The sequence below is a fragment of the Hoplias malabaricus genome, chromosome 3 (genome assembly GCF_029633855.1).
Source record: "Hoplias malabaricus isolate fHopMal1 chromosome 3, fHopMal1.hap1, whole genome shotgun sequence".
In the NCBI taxonomy this organism is placed as follows: Eukaryota; Metazoa; Chordata; class Actinopteri; order Characiformes; family Erythrinidae; genus Hoplias; species Hoplias malabaricus.
This window is the reverse complement of record NC_089802.1, coordinates 27,858,879-27,873,862: the sequence shown is the minus strand read 5'-3', so window position 1 is coordinate 27,873,862 and position 14,984 is coordinate 27,858,879. Positions and strand designations below refer to the sequence as shown.

At 42.3% G+C, this 14,984-nt stretch overlaps 3 protein-coding genes across 9 annotated transcripts; 1 reads left to right on the top strand and 2 right to left on the bottom strand.

The window, feature by feature from the left end:
* Positions 1–108: 108 nt before the first annotated feature.
* On the bottom strand, positions 109–2,107 carry coa3a (cytochrome C oxidase assembly factor 3a). Its single transcript, XM_066663712.1, has 2 exons — positions 1,850–2,107; positions 109–985 (listed from the first exon to the last, which is right to left on the bottom strand). The coding sequence occupies exons 1-2, from the start codon at positions 2,046–2,048 to the stop codon at positions 879–881; spliced, it is 306 nt and encodes a 101-aa protein (XP_066519809.1). The 5' UTR covers positions 2,049–2,107; the 3' UTR covers positions 109–878.
* Positions 793–6,795, top strand: cntd1 (cyclin N-terminal domain containing 1). 3 transcript variants are annotated; one of them, XM_066663711.1, is made up of 8 exons: positions 2,601–2,743; positions 2,943–3,032; positions 3,611–3,686; positions 4,455–4,635; positions 4,708–4,870; positions 4,958–5,102; positions 6,040–6,136; positions 6,476–6,791. In XM_066663711.1, the coding sequence occupies exons 4-8, from the start codon at positions 4,459–4,461 to the stop codon at positions 6,560–6,562; spliced, it is 669 nt and encodes a 222-aa protein (XP_066519808.1). In that variant the 5' UTR covers positions 2,601–2,743; positions 2,943–3,032; positions 3,611–3,686; positions 4,455–4,458; the 3' UTR covers positions 6,563–6,791. The 3 variants fall into 3 exon arrangements, with proteins under 3 accessions (XP_066519807.1, XP_066519806.1, XP_066519808.1); XM_066663710.1 differs by lacking the exons at positions 2,601–2,743; positions 2,943–3,032 and adding an exon at positions 793–1,034; XM_066663709.1 differs by having other exon boundaries at positions 2,596–3,032; positions 6,476–6,795.
* Positions 6,140–14,984, bottom strand: LOC136691244 (E3 ubiquitin-protein ligase MARCHF7-like). 5 transcript variants are annotated; one of them, XM_066663703.1, is made up of 9 exons: positions 14,830–14,984; positions 14,468–14,600; positions 13,483–13,644; positions 13,240–13,393; positions 11,746–12,832; positions 11,236–11,405; positions 10,052–10,147; positions 7,897–8,052; positions 6,898–7,038 (listed from the first exon to the last, which is right to left on the bottom strand). In XM_066663703.1, the coding sequence occupies exons 2-9, from the start codon at positions 14,558–14,560 to the stop codon at positions 7,034–7,036; spliced, it is 1,923 nt and encodes a 640-aa protein (XP_066519800.1). In that variant the 5' UTR covers positions 14,561–14,600; positions 14,830–14,984; the 3' UTR covers positions 6,898–7,033. The 5 variants fall into 5 exon arrangements, with proteins under 5 accessions (XP_066519804.1, XP_066519800.1, XP_066519801.1 ...); XM_066663704.1 differs by lacking the exon at positions 14,830–14,984 and adding an exon at positions 14,712–14,826; XM_066663707.1 differs by lacking the exons at positions 6,898–7,038; positions 7,897–8,052 and adding an exon at positions 6,140–6,596.

Sequence of the window (14,984 nt, the reverse complement as noted above, 5' to 3'; positions counted from 1 at the left end):
TTAAGATGAATTATGTATCGTGCTTCAAATTGTATTTGTACAATAAACGTAAAAATAAAATTTTATTTTTTAATTTCATCTTTCCTTCCAAGATACACCACACTAAGAGCATGCAGCATTTATTACATTACACTTAAAGACTCCACAGTAACAAATCTCAGCTTCACATGGATCATCTCCAATATTCATTCTCACACTCCTCCACATCAGAGCCGACAGAGACTTGTTTAAAGGGGAATTCCACCATTTTTTTCAAAATCCCTCTATGATTCCTCAGTGGAGACTTAAATACAGAGATGGAGGGTGTTTTGGTGTGAAATGTTTGCTGTAGGGAAAAACGTGGACTCTTTTCAGTGGTGGTGAACCACTGAACCAGACGCCACCATGACCTCCACCCAATTAAAGAGATTTATTTGGAAACGATGATGATGATGATGATGATGATGATGATAAAGCAAGTAGTGTACGGGTAATTACTCCGCATGTGATAAACGTGAGGAACATTTAGAGTCAGGCGCCTGGTTCCATTTACCACTACTGTGAACAATTCTGACACAATGGGGTTTCACACCTAACCAGCTTTCAAATTATTGCAGAAGTACCGAAGAAAAAAAACTGGAATTCTCCTTTAAATGTTATTTATTTACAATGTCCATTTGTGGTGCAGCATTGCCCTCTGGTGGTTACTGGGCTGTGAGGCACTGCCCTGCTGAAGTCTCGGAATAAAATATCATTCACGACACCGTCCAATTCAGAGACTTGAATGGAAAATGCTGATTGTTGAGTGCTCGCCTCCAAAACTGTTGAACCACTGCTGTCGCTGGGGTAACTGAGGACTAGCTCTTGACCCAAAATGTCTGTGTTGATTAAGCTGATTTTCAGTTGGCTCCTGTTTTTGGCACTCGATACTTGGAGGCTGTCTTCGCATCTTCATCCAGTTCGTCCATAATCCGCTCTTGGGACACGGAATAAAACGTGTAGCCGTCTGGAAGAAGGCGGTCAAGGCAAATGCAAGAGAACCAATAGCTTTTGAGGTAATTACACAGAGACATATTTACCCTAAAAGGCTCCTGTCTTAAAATGTATTAAAGTTTATTAAAGGTGCACCCACTGGTCACATATCAGTGAAAAAATCACGAAAAGTTACTTTAAAATAAAATGTTACAGCTAAACTATGCTAAACATATTTTAGCTTGTCATTCCAAGTTTCTGTTCCACCTTAAATACTGCTGTCACATTCCGGCGCCTCAGGTTGGTTTCTTATACGAACGTTTATTCCTCCTTAAATAATACACCGGTTATATGTGATAACATGAAAAAACAGCAAAATGCGACAGAATGGAACTGTCGAATAAAAGACGACTGATTAAAATAACATACTGTATCATTTAAGATAATTTAGTTACGAAATAGGAAAATTATCGTTTAACTTCTGCTCCATTTAAGGTGGAATGTATGATTCAAAATGAAACGATTGTTTAAGAATGTACGCTAGCTAACAGCTGCTCAATTTAAGGTAGAATTGGAAATTAAAGGTAAATAAGCAAATAAGAATGTAGCTAGCTCATGTGCCATTTAAAGTGGAATGGGAAACTGATATATACGAATAATCAGACGTCAACTGCAGCTCAATTTAAGGTGGAATGTGAAAAACAAAAAAAGATTCATATAAGAAAGTTAGCAGCTGCGCCATTTAAGGTGGAATGGGAAACTAAGAAAAAGCAGGCAAATAAGAATGTATAAGTCAAGGGTTGCACCATTTAAGGTGGAACGGTTAATACAGAATAAGAAGTAAACCCCAGGTTTGTGTGAGTTACAGATAACCTTGTGTAAGGTTGCTGTAGGATACAGATCCCCATCACCAAGGCTCCGATGGTGAGGCCGGTTATAATGTTTCGAGTGCGGAGTTTTTGGGTCTTCTTCTTCCACTGAGCGAGCTCCATCTGACGGATAAACTGCAGCTGCTCCCGAGTCAGAGACTCCTTTTCTGGGTGTATTCTCTTGGCGAATTCGCTCTCACCCCCAGCTTTGCCCTGTTTCTCCGCCATGCTTTCACTTTAGACAGTTACAGATAAGCGGCTGCGTCTCAATTCGAGCCCTCGCCCCTACCCACGCAACACGTGCCCTCAATGTGGTTCCTATGGAAAATCGTTGCCGCCTTTTGGAAATAATATTAACTTAATAATAATAATAATAGGAAAGATTCCTATAATTAATAATGTACAGAACTACTGGAAAGCACCCATAATTGCTAAGTTACCTAATTATTAACTACTTTAAGAATTTAAAAAAATATTTATTTTTTAAATAATGAAGCCAAGTTTTGCCACTTTATAGCTCTCATATTTGGTTGCTTATATCACTCATAATTAAGATATTATAAGGTACAAAATAATTGAATGTGTTGTAATACCACTGTGTAACATCGTTTTAGGGTCCTTGTAAACATAATAATAATAAAATATCGAGAATGAAAAAAATATATTTTCCTAATAAGTTTGTAATATATTGATAATTAAACCGTAATACTTACGAGAAAATAAAAATATAGGATTATCCTACGACAGTAATGTGTAGAGTGGCAGCCCAGAGAATGGATTACTCTAGTGTATTCTACAGAGTCTGCACTACTCATATTGGGACATCGCCTTTGTGTTCGTAATGCGCATGCGTCGTTATGTTTCGAGGGCAGTTTGCTAAAGCAGAACGTTAGAAACGCCGAAGTCGCACTCTAGAGTTTAATGTGGGTATAACACGCCATCGTTTTGGTTCTATATTGATTTAAAAAGCAATTGTTCACGTCATTCCTGTTTTCTGTCTGCTTGTTAGTGATTATTATTATTAAGATATGTCTGTGAAACGTGTACAAATGGCGTCAAAGTTTAAAGCAGACGCTGAGATGAAGATGGGTTTTGGTGAAGTTTCATTTGAAATTTTATCAGATTTTTTAACAGTCCTCAACACTCAAAACAAATCCAACCTGCAGAATTTGTCGGGTTTCTGTGGTAATTTCAAAGTCAAAAGAGTGGTGGGTAAGTACAGTTTTCTAAAGTTTAAAACTCCCTATTAAATTTTAGGACGCTATTTGGTGAATTTTTAAGCCTTTTATAAAGGTTTTGTAGCTTGTACGTAAAATATAATAACATACCCTTAAAACTTTATATTTTCCAAATAATGTGAATATAGAAATCCAAAGTCAATGTGTTTTAGCTTCACTGACCATATAGGAGCATTGTCTATTTGTACAATTACAGACTGCAGTCCATCTGTTGCTCTGCATACTTTGTTAGCCCCCTTTCCCCGTTCCCCCTGATCCCCCCAGAGCAGGTGTGATGTGGTGGTGGATCATCCTCAGTGCTGCAGTGACACTGACGTGGTGGTGGTGTGTTAGTGTGTGTTCTGCTGATAAGAGTGGATCAGACACAGCAGTGCTCCTGGAGATTTTTTTAAAGCCCTCAGTGTCACTACTGGGTGAAAGTGTGGTGTCCTGTGGGCAGCGTTGAAGGCCTAGATGACGACAAATGCAACAGATGAGCTATTGTCTTTGACTTTACATATACATTTTGAGTTATTGTGTCTAAATGTGTCTACTTTCCTCACTACTTTACAGAACACGTGTTTTGTATTTGTGAGGAGTTGGAACTGGATCCTTTAGTTGGATATCACGCCATTGAAATCCTGGACAGGCAAGTCAACACACTTAAAAAATAGTAAAGAGGAGCTCCACTGACTCTTCAAAATGTTCACCATGATGTAAATGCTCATGGTTCAAACAGAGTGATGGAGAGTGGGTGGGTCTGTTGTAGAGCAAAATTCACAGTAAGAATTAAAATTTCTAATCATTGATTGATTCCAATTAAATGGCACATATTCTGGGGAAAAAAACATTGTTAGTTGCCTGTGCTCATTAATCTGTGGATTTGGAAGCTACTAACCACATACTATGAAACAAGACCACCCAGTCAATTGTCTGTGCGCTGCCTAAATTAGAAAACACGGGATAAAACGTGCAGTTCTGATTCTGCTCCGCTTCTGACGTCAAGTGCAGAGACTTTAGATTGGCCCCGCTCCCTCGTATGAGTCTGTCCAATCACAGCGCTGGACCCCTGTTCATGTGAGAGCGCAAAGACAAGGTTAAATGCAGCATAACAGACACAATGAGCACGGAGAAATTAGAGCACTGAGTAAAAACTTTGAAGAAAGAGAACAGAGCGAAAACAGCTAAAAACTTCTGCTCCTCGCTCCTCACTGCTGTGCGCTCAGGGTCGGGGTGAACAGTGAGCGGCTCATTATCATTTAAAGGAACAGGTGCTGAAAGGCGCTGGGGTTTTGATCTAATCGGGTAACTGACGTTTCTTTAAGAACAAGAACTGTGTTCCACTGTGGAGAAGGAGGAAGAATATGGCACCTTTAAATATTGCAGTTCACTAAAAGTTCTGATTTTCCACCTCCAGGTTTATGGTGAAGCATATTGAGAATTTATTCTCTGTCCAGAGGAACGCATCAAGTGAAGGCGACTCATACAGAGCCAAAGAAAACCATGAACACCGGATCCTTCAGAGACTGGGTGAAAATTTCCCAGTGTTCCTCTTCTCCTGTGTGCAGATAGCCAGCAAACTGGCCTCATATTCCAGTGTAAGAGCTTCACATCCTATTATAAAGTGATAGTTACAGCAGAATAACACTACAGCTCTCTGTCTAATGCAGGCCCTCGACAACAGGTCTGTATCCGGGCTTCTGCACTCGCTCGGCATCAGCTGTCCCAAACAAAAGCTCCTGAAGTCTGAGCTGCTCATCTTGAAGACTCTGGATTTCCAGCTGAGCGTTCCCAACCCTCTGCTGTACGTAGAGACTCTCCTGGAAGTCCTGGGTATGTTTTTATCTGTCTGGAAAGCAGGAGTTGGTTGTGACTTCCAGTGAAAGTAGCCTCGTTTTGACTTTGTTTTTTTCACCACAGGACACAATGACCCCAGCATTCGTGTTCCTCAGCTGCATCGCGTGTGCAGGTGTGTCCTCCAGTTTATTTTCCTGCAAAGAGAGAAGATCTACCAGTCTCTGCTCGAGGCTGCTACTGGATCTCACAGCCCTTCTTCAGAGCAGAGGTAAAACCAGAACCTCTGGGGGTTTATTTAAGCATGTTCAGGGCAGAAATATCTCACACGTGGAACAAAACCTAATATCTCCAAGGTTTTTTGACACAGCTGAAAGTGTTTTGTTTTCTGATGAGGTAAAAAATGTATGAAAAATGTGTGAATCCCCTTTCACCCCTTGCCATTACCACTTAGCCCTTACCTCTTTGCGTTGCCTTGGGGTGGGGAGCCTCAGTTCTTGGTGGGATAGATGATAGCGTAAAGTGTTAGAGTGGCATGGACCACAGCAACCAAAACCCACAAATGTGAGTATTTTATCTTTAAAAACTGATAACCAGTGTATTATTTTAGTTTAATGTATTTAATTGTATTATGATACTACACTAGAAGTGCGTACGTTTCGTCGTTAGCTGTAAATTTCCACTTCCGCCTTAAATAGTGAAGCAATCACATTCTTGCACCTGAAGCTACTGCAATATTTAAGGTGGAACTTGAGGGTTTGAGCAAGAATTTGCAGAATAAGAATCTGCACTGAGCTCCATATCACAGAAGAGTGAGGAGAGGGGGGTAACCTCTGATTGTGGAACTCTTCTGAAGGAGAATGAGGCCCTAAATGTAACTAATGTCCAGCAGCTCCTCTGATATCACTGCAGACTGGTGCAGAGCTGCTGCTCTTTTTTTGTTTGTGTTCTGATGACGCATCACAGTCTTGAAGGATCATCCTGTTTTGTAGGGGGAGATTTTAACCACTACCCACTGTAGCTCCAAGGGGTGAGAGGATACTCGAAAATGAGTCTTTGTTCAGACAGTTAGAGTGTACTCAACCACTGCACACACTGCTTTAGTGGTCCATTGTAAATGTTGCTGTAGTACAGCAGGGGTCCACTGGGTGCTGCCGGTCCGTGGCTGATCTCTCTGACTGTGGACTATGTTCTGGTGTGTGTTTCAGGGCAAAGTTTGCATCTGTGACTGAGGACTGCATGCTGTTAGGGGTTGGAGTTATCGCTGTTTCTGCTTTTTTTTCCCATAGAGCTGCCTGGAAGGAGGTAAACCACAGCTGCACTTCAGCGACACAAACAGTGATGGAATATTATTGTGTTGTTTCAGTGAAAGTTTGATTGTACACAGTACATTGTTTTTTATTGTATTCTATACCAAATTTGTCACCAATAACACCCTTGAGAGCTAGAACCCTCAGTTGCAAATTATGCCTGTAAGGGTAAAGGTAAGCACATTTCCTCCTGAGACATGTGAGTCCGACCCAACGTTTCTTTTCCAACTGTCACAACACTGCACAAGAGTGTAAACCCTTTGTCAGCACTAAAAACTCCTGATGGACACCAGAGTGAATTTTGCCTCCATGTTCCTGTCGGTTTACGCTGTAGGTGGCGAAGGAGCTTGCGCTGATCACAGGAATCTCAGTGAGGAGCATCATTAACTTCGCTCAAATGACTTTGGCACACATCACCTAGAACAAAGCACCATGCTCCCATACCTGTGAGGTAACTGTGGAGACGGAGACAAATATGTTTAAGTTATGTCTCCGAATATTGTGTTAGAAGCAGTTCAGGATTTGTTCAAACTTGTAACAAGACAGAAAATAAACATAGTGAGTTCAGTTCAGTTTCATCTGGAGCTTTCACACTCTGTTTGAGAAGAACACAACAAATCAAACCCCTCTTGGAGAAAACTGTGTTAACCATTTCAAAACCAATAATAAACTCTTTAAATTACAATGATTTTCCTTCTACATTTTTCTTATTCCTTCATAAGTCTCTATAATATTCATTTAAAATTAATGTGCCATTCAATAATGATTTTATTTTGTGAATTAATAAAATTGTATCCATGGGAGATTCCCCAGTGAATAATCAGAAGAAGGTTTTTGGAGGAGTTGTGGTCAGTGGTCAGATCTTTGGGTTAAAGGTCTAGCTCTGGATCCCTCAGTCTGAGAAAGAAGAAAAATATAAAGAAGAAGAAGAAGAACACTGTCACTGTCACATTACAGCTCACTAAGATAGGAACACTAAGGTAATATTTGGTATTTCTACTCCTGGGCTCCCACTACAGTTCACATTTACAGCACTGTGCTGAATTCCTACTTTCCTCCAAAAGTCACATAGTGCTGTTTCTGCAGTGCTGAGCCTGGAGTAGCAATGACAGGGGCTCTGTTCTCATTATTGCAGCTCAGTGGAGCATCACAGTGATTTCGAAGCTGTAATTTTAAGGTACAAATATCACCTCGTGTTGAAAAACAAGATTGACATTTTCACTGAAAAGAAGCTAATGTTCTGTTTTTAATACAAACTACAACCTGACTGAATTATAAGACATTAGAGTGGCCAATATCTATAATGCCTATTTATTCATTCATACAGTCATTGGTATTGGTTCCCACACAGCTCCAGAGTCTCTGAGTCCTGGGTGTAACCCTCGCCCCTGGGTGTTTGTGTGGTGTGTCCATTGCCAAGCACAGACCAGAGGGGTGTAAAGCCCCCAGTGCTGGTCTGTGGAGCAGTGGAGTTATGTCCTCTGGAGTGATGCAGCTCCATCCAGTGATCTTTGGGATGACTTTTAGTCAATCTTCCAACATCAGCACCTGACCTCATTACCTCTGCCATGGACTAATGCCATCAAATGCTCCCAGAAATGTTCCAACATCAACTATACATTTAGTATACCGTTTTCTCATCGAAGTAGAGACTGTTACTGCAGTGAAGAGGAAGAAAGTCCTGATTAAAAGCTGGACGAGCAGATGTCTGCGGAGTGTGTTTGCAGTGTGCAGCTGTGAATGAGTGACACTGACCATCAGCGTGGTGGCGTTGTGGGTCTGAGTCAGCTGTAAAAGCTCTGAAAATTTCTGCCGCAACAGCAGAAGCAGTTCGGGAGTGTTCTGCCCAGACTGAGAGAGGCAGCTCCATTACAATATTAAAAATATGGCCACATGCAGCAATGGCGGGTCCTAGCACACAAATACACAAATAAGCCACATCGGAGTACTTTGACAATCTGAGCCAACAATGAGGCCTTAGGGAGCATGGGCCAGTTTGGCCAAACAAGGGACAATTGGGTATAAAATATTGTTACAGGTGTTGTTATAATGTTTAGCAAAAGACATGTTATGACTGGTGAGCGCTGTTTTCAATTATGATAAATATTTATGTTCATTTGTTATGACCTTTCACTTGTGCAGATAAATAGGATTTCATGAATGTAGATGAACAAGCAATATTTGGTCTTAGAGTGCCACCTGCTGGTGAAAGAGTTTACTTTTGACCCATAGTGCTGCTGAGCAGTTAAGTCATTCATGTTAGAAATGCACATACTGACTTTTTAATCGCCTACTGCTCAGGAGAATTTTGTTTCTACGTTATACAGTTTAGGAGATACGGACGTAAACGCGTTTGGTATTGCTATAGCGCCACCTTGAGGCCAATAGGTGTAATTTTCGATAGTTCTCTTATTGCACCTCAGCTGTACCTTGCAGCTGTACCTTAAAGTTTGGTGGCTCTGGGCCTTACGGTCTTTGCTCCAGCCTTTTAGCTTTTAGCCAAGAAAAAAAAACTCATGTGAATGTTTTGGCACCAAGCTCAAGAAAATTGGACAAAAATTCAAAGACTTATTGACAAAAGTAGGTTTTGCTAATTAGCTAGAAGTAGGCGGAGCTAAATGATCCAAATAGCAAATTAGTTTGTCTTAAGCCAAGGAATCAGGGGAAAAAAGATTTCGTCTCTAGGCCTTAGATATAGATATAGATATAGACCTCAATGCATTTCCCTTTACTATAGCGCCATCATCTGGCCAAAGAGTGTCATTTTCCTTGACTGAGTCATTTCACACCTGCTTTATTTGCTGCCAAGTGTGGTGTTTCTGAGCCTTACTGTCATTGCTCCACATTGCATTTTGCATAACAGCTCAGATCCACAGCAGTTCAACAGCACAATGTGTAGTCTTAGACTGCCATCTGCTGGTGAGAAATAACTACTTTCCCGTATTTTTTGCTCAGCCATTAATGCACATACAGAAATTTTTGAGCGTGTACTTCTAAGTGGATATTTACCTAACATGGACATGTGGTATCAGCTGAATCATAAGGACCTGAACTTAAATAATTATCAAACAAATTTTGCACTTTTATTACTATGTAGCTTACAGGCCCCTCCAAATAACAGAAATCAAGCATGTATTCCACAAGTCAAATATATGCTATATATGTACACATATATACACCTATAACTCATGCTCTCCCAAAAAATTTCAAAACTTCACATACTTGATCAGCTTGAGGATCAGATGTCATATTTAAATTGGGGTGCCACTGCAATCCTAGATGGCGCTATTACACAAAAAAAACCTTTTAATCAGTTATTGTCCAATTGTAAGTTTTTTATGATGATTATTAAGCTTCAGACTCCTGCGAACGTTTTGACACCAAGCTCAAGAAAATTGGACAAAAATCCATGGTAGGTTTTGCAAATTATGCAAAATAGCAAAAAATCTAAGTGGGCGGAGCTTAGTGGTTGTATCAACCTTTTTGATTCGGCAGGACCCAAAGAATTAGGAGGGAAAAAATTTCGTCTCTATGCCTCACTTGGTAGGAGCCCCGTAAGAAAACGTGTTGTCCTTCGCTGTAGCGCCCCCATGAGGCCAATCAGTCTGATTATTTTGCGCCTGAGTTGCGGGAGGATTTACTACCTGACCCAGCCTCAAGTCTGTAGGCCTTACGGTTTGGGCTGTGCGATCGTTCGTAGTGCAGAAAAAGAACCATAATAATAATAATAATAATAATAATAATAATAAAAATCCTAACAATTATAACAGGGTTTCAAGCACTTTGTGATCGAACCCCTAATAATAAGGAAAAACCCGACAATTGCAATAGGGTTCCCGCACTATGTGCTAGGACCCTAATTACAACGATATCAGAGACCTCAGAAACGCCCCAAGGTTTAAGGTGGTACCTGAGTGGCTTCCTTGGACTACATCAAAGTCGTCCATATCCAGAGTCAGGCTTCCTTTACACAGCTCACAGGTCTTCACCGCCGTGAGCTCAGTGCCTGCACACAGCAGAAAGATCAGAGTTAGAGATGCCAGCATCATTTACATTTACATTTACATTTATGCATTTGGCAGACGCTTTTATCCAAAGCGACATACAAAAGAGGATCTAACATTCGAACTACAGCACAAATTATACAAAATACCTTACATTAAGTGCAATATGCCAGGAAGTAATAAGTGCATTAAAGAAAGACATTCAGTGCAAAAGATACTCTTGGAAGAGCTGGGTTTTCAATGATTTCTTGAATGCAGAGAGGGTTTCTGTTGCTCTGATAGTGCTTGGAAGCTCGTTCCACCAGCGTGGTACCGCAGCGTGGTATCGTTTAGTATAGAAACAGAGGGTTAACCAGTCCAGTGACAGCGCGAGTCTTAAAAGATCATAATCTCGCAGTACTTACCAATGCATAATCAACATAAGAGAAAATATAAACTCATTCGAAATATTTGTGAAGCACACAATCACAGAAACATCACATGTATTGTGTGTTACTGTGCTGCAGAAAAGGCGGAGCCTGTAGACGGTCAATCAGGCTCTTTTGTGTTTGTGTGTGTGTGTGTGCCCAATTCTCAAATGCCTGCATCTCTGTGTAACATTTGCGAGGGACCTTTTTTCTGTGACTTTCCCTTCAGGGCAGCTGTACTCTATTATTTCAAACTGATTTTTTGTTAAGTATGTGGGACTGTGGGTGGGAGCTGCAGAAACCTCAAGGTAGAGGCCAGGAGCGGGACAAATGCTGCTGATTTTTGGCGGAACTGGGATTAGACCCGCCCCTGCGCAGTAGGTTTGGGACCTGAATGTGGCTGTTTTGTACCCTCCCAATTCCTCCCTGGGTGTGTGTGTGTGTGTGTGTGTGTGTGTGCGTGTGTGTGTCTGCGTGTGTGTGTGTGTTCACTGCCATGGATGGGTTAAATGTGAAGACTTACTCCTTCACTATATCTTCTTCCTCTGTCCTAACTGAACCATCTCGCTCACCTCACTATCACCTCCCAAGGACAGAGGATGTGTTCCCATTTCCCCATGGCCTTAAGGCAAGAGGGTTCTTCTTGTGTTTGCACTCACCCACAGAGAGACGCTCCTACTGACCTGACTTTATTTTGGCCTGGACCCAGCGCCTCAGGCAGTCGTGGTGGATGTACTGCAGACTGCCAGAACACTGGCAGGGGCACAGGAGGGGGTTTATGGGGGAAGCTCCTTTACACTGGCAGATACGACACATGTCCTCGTTCTCTTCATCCGATTCCTCCTCTAACAGCCTACAGTGACAGAAAGCGTGATTTAGGGTCCTTTACTGTCCCTTACCCTTGCTTTATTGAATTGATTTATTTATCAATTGATTTACTGATTCTAATAGAATTGGCCATTTAAAGCTACACTAGATAACATGATATTTTTGCTTCTTGGCTCCCCCTGCAGTTTAAGAGGGTAATTAATTTTTACAGAATTGTGTTGAAATCAAGGAAGGGAGAGGGACATGTAGTTATTTGGTACTCTCCTCTGGAGAGAGTTACATAGTGCCGTTTCTGAATTCTCCCCACTCTTCTACCTGTAAGACACTGACTTTAAGTCATGCTGCTGAAACCTCCTCTCACACACCTTGCTGTAATTCTGCGTAGTGTTTCAGGACTCGCTGACCTCTTGTTCTCAGGACTTCCTGAGTCACCTGTGGAGTGCAAACTCTCCCTGTCACTCTGTGTCACTTCGAGGCGAAGCTCATGGAATGCCATCATGGCCAGGTTCAGATCGTGTCTCAGGCCGATTGTTCTCGGCAGGGGTCTCAGACTTGGAAGGGTTCTTCCTCCATGTGCACCCTCCTCATCCTCCAATGCTGTGTCCAATGAATTGTTTTCCATCCTTTCTTCATTTAAAGAAGATGGAGGAGGCCTCCTTGGACTGTCCAGAGCTGGAAGATGGCAATATGCGTGACCATTGGAGGTGCCTCCTCTGCTTAAAGAGATTCCAGACGGGGCAGTAGAGGGCCCTGCTAATTCCGCTGTCAGCCTAGTGGCATATCCTTGTCGAGTGGATTCAGAAGATGAACGTGGAGGGATCATCCTTGGTGTTGATAAAGGGCTCCGTAAATACGCTGGGGATGACCTTGACATTGCTAGTGGATTAGATTCAGACCTTAGGTCGTGCCAAGGTCTAAAACGTTCTTCATCTTCATCCTCTCTTTCTGATTCTAAAGTTAGGTCCTCCACAGGTTCCACAGCTGAGCTTCCCACACTGGGGCTGATGGATTCCAACTCACTGCTGGTAGAAGACCAGTGAAAGGGCAGGAACTCCTGAAGGAAAGAGTCTTCAGAGCTGGTGGGTGTGGTCCTGCTGTCTTCTGTGGTGTTTAGGCTTTCTTCAGAGATGCTGCTGATGTCCCAGAGGCTTTGGAAAGGATATTGGAGCTCTGGGGTTGGCTCTCTGTCTGGACATGGAGAAATGTTCTCCACACTAGGGAAACTGGTCCAGTCAATGAGGCTGTGGTCTGGAGTGGTCAGCGGTTGTGGATTAAAGGAGCTGTCTATTCTCTGAATGCCAGCATCCCTAAGAGTTCCATGAGGAACATGAGTTGCTGTGGTGTCCGACTTTCGGCCCTGGATTCTTCTCGTGGTGATTGGTACATGTTTGCTGTGTTTTGTCGTTGGGCTCACTGCTGCAGGCTGAGGGCATGGAGACCCCTGTTCCTTAACTTTAAAAAACACACGAAAACAATGTTAGAAAATGAATCCTAAGCAGCCCCTAATCTCTTACCCACCTGATGTTTGCTATTATAAAAAAAACCCCATAAAATAATGTCACACCTGCAAATAGCAACTGTAATATAATCAAAACATTTAAAAATCAGACCTATGTGTGGTAATGTTTCTCGTTTTCATTTACATTTACTAGTTTCCAGTGTTGCAGAAGCAGGTAACTGTAGTGTTATGAGTTGCCCAAGGCCTCTGATTGGTGAAGCATGGAGGGCTTACCAAGGCAGGGAACACTACTCTGCCGTGTTGAAGTCAGACTACACTTAAACCACTAGTGTCCCTCTAAAATGATACGTGTGCATTTGTGCTGTGTAAATCTCATTCTCTGTAAGTCTTATCAGGTCACATCGGACTGAAGAGTTGCTCTGAGCCCGCCGCGATGTCTTGGAGGCCTTCTGCTCTGAAGGGCGACTTTGTGCTCCACTGACAAGGTCTGGCAGACGCTCGACTGAGCTTCTTTTAGCATCTGCTCGGCTGCGCTTGACAGAAGTGGGTGAAGTCTGCAGGTGGCAAAATCAGCAGCGGTGAGAGAACATATTCTACTCACATCTGAACTACCAGTGATGCAGAATAAGTACAAATCCAGTACCTTTTTAGAAGCCGGTTTCCCTACTGTCCATGGCCTTCCATAGGAGTGGGATTTAAACTTGCTTTTCCTGGGGGATGTCAGCAAAGGCATGAGTATCATTCTCTGTGCCCGTCTCTTCATCTCCACATCTTCCCTCTCTCGCTCTCTTCTGCGCAGCTGCTCCTAATAAAACATTTTCACTCAGTTTACTGTTTACACATGCAGTTAATAACACTACGCTCTAACCAACTGAATAGTGATGATCCCAACAGTGATATAAGAGGAGGTAAGAGGCTTGGCTGAACCTCAGATTGTTCTGTACTCCCTACATAGTGCGCTTCTTCGGTTACGTTATGCAATGCCAACTTTACACCCACAAAATTCCACTTGGGATTTAGCCGTTCCTGTCAAACAGTTATTGCAGTGTTTGAGATCTAGTGTTTGAGAGTCTCTGGTGTTTGGATCAACTTGATATTACCTGTTACTGCACACCTGTTCAGCCCGGTCTTACCTGTTACTGCACACCTGTTCAGCGTGGTCTTACCTGTTACTGCACACCTGTTCAGGCCTGTCTTACCTGTTACTGCACACCTGTTCAGCCCGGTCTTACCTGTTACTGCACACCTGTTCAGAATGGTCTTACCTGTTACTGCACACCTGTTCAGCCCTGTCTTACCTGTTACTGCACACCTGTTCAGCCCAGCCTTACATGTTACTGCACACCTGTTCAGCACGGTCTTACCTGTTACTGCACACCTGTTCAGCCCGGTTTTACCTGTTACTGCACCCCTGTTCAGCCTGGTCTTACCTGTTACTGCACACCTGTTCAGCCCTGTCTTACCTGTTACTGCACACCTGTTCAGCCCAGCCTTACATGTTACTGCACACCTGTTCAGCCCAGCCTTACATGTTACTGCACACCTGTTCAGCCCAGTCTTACCTGTTACTGCACACCTTTTCAGCACAGTCTTACCTGTTACTGCAGACCTGTTCAGCCCAGTCTTACCTGATGCTGCAGGTCAATCTTGTTCCTCAGCTCTCGCATATGTTCAGCATTTTTCAGACCTTCAGCCGCTCTTCTCTCCCAGCTTGGAAACATTGCTTTTACACGATTCAGTCCAAGTTTCTTTAGTTATTTTCTAAAAATAAAGTTCATAACATTAATAAAGAGGATGGTTTGTGTGTTGGTATTACAATTTAATGCTTACACAATTTACAAATGTACTAATGACATTTATGGGAAACTTAACTGAGTTAGAAAGCTTTTAAAATGTAAACGAGAAAGAAAAAAAAGATAAACTAACAAAATAGAGCAGCTCAAACTAATGATACCGGAACTTAAACTTTACTGATTTAGTCTTGACCTACAGCAGTCTGGTGATTATTAAAGTCGTCATTTTGTCGAGTTTGTAGATTGTAAGTTGTTATAGGCTCAGATTAAAAAATCAAACTATTTTACTCTCGTCTCCGTCTCCACGGCGACCACGGTCACGACGCGGAAGTCCCATTCCAAATAACGTGCC

Excerpts from the sequence above, each read along its gene's own strand:
- coa3a (XM_066663712.1), bottom strand. The coding sequence starts at position 2,048 with ATGGCGGAGAAACAGGGCAAAGCTGGGGGTGAGAGCGAATTCGCCAAG. Across the intron at positions 986-1,849 it reads AGCCTTGGTGATGGGGATCT|ACGGCTACACGTTTTATTCC; the intron begins GTATCCTACAGC and ends GCCTTCTTCCAG.
- cntd1 (XM_066663709.1), top strand. The coding sequence starts at position 2,849 with ATGTCTGTGAAACGTGTACAAATGGCGTCAAAGTTTAAAGCAGACGCT. Across the intron at positions 3,033-3,610 it reads CAAAGTCAAAAGAGTGGTGG|AACACGTGTTTTGTATTTGT; the intron begins GTAAGTACAGTT and ends ACTACTTTACAG. Across the intron at positions 5,103-6,039 it reads AGCCCTTCTTCAGAGCAGAG|GGCAAAGTTTGCATCTGTGA; the intron begins GTAAAACCAGAA and ends TGTGTGTTTCAG.
- LOC136691244 (XM_066663703.1), bottom strand. The coding sequence starts at position 14,560 with ATGTTTCCAAGCTGGGAGAGAAGAGCGGCTGAAGGTCTGAAAAATGCT. Across the intron at positions 11,406-11,745 it reads CTACGCAGAATTACAGCAAG|GCTGTTAGAGGAGGAATCGG; the intron begins GTGTGTGAGAGG and ends CTGTCACTGTAG. Across the intron at positions 10,148-11,235 it reads CCAGGCCAAAATAAAGTCAG|GCACTGAGCTCACGGCGGTG; the intron begins GTCAGTAGGAGC and ends TGCTGTGTGCAG.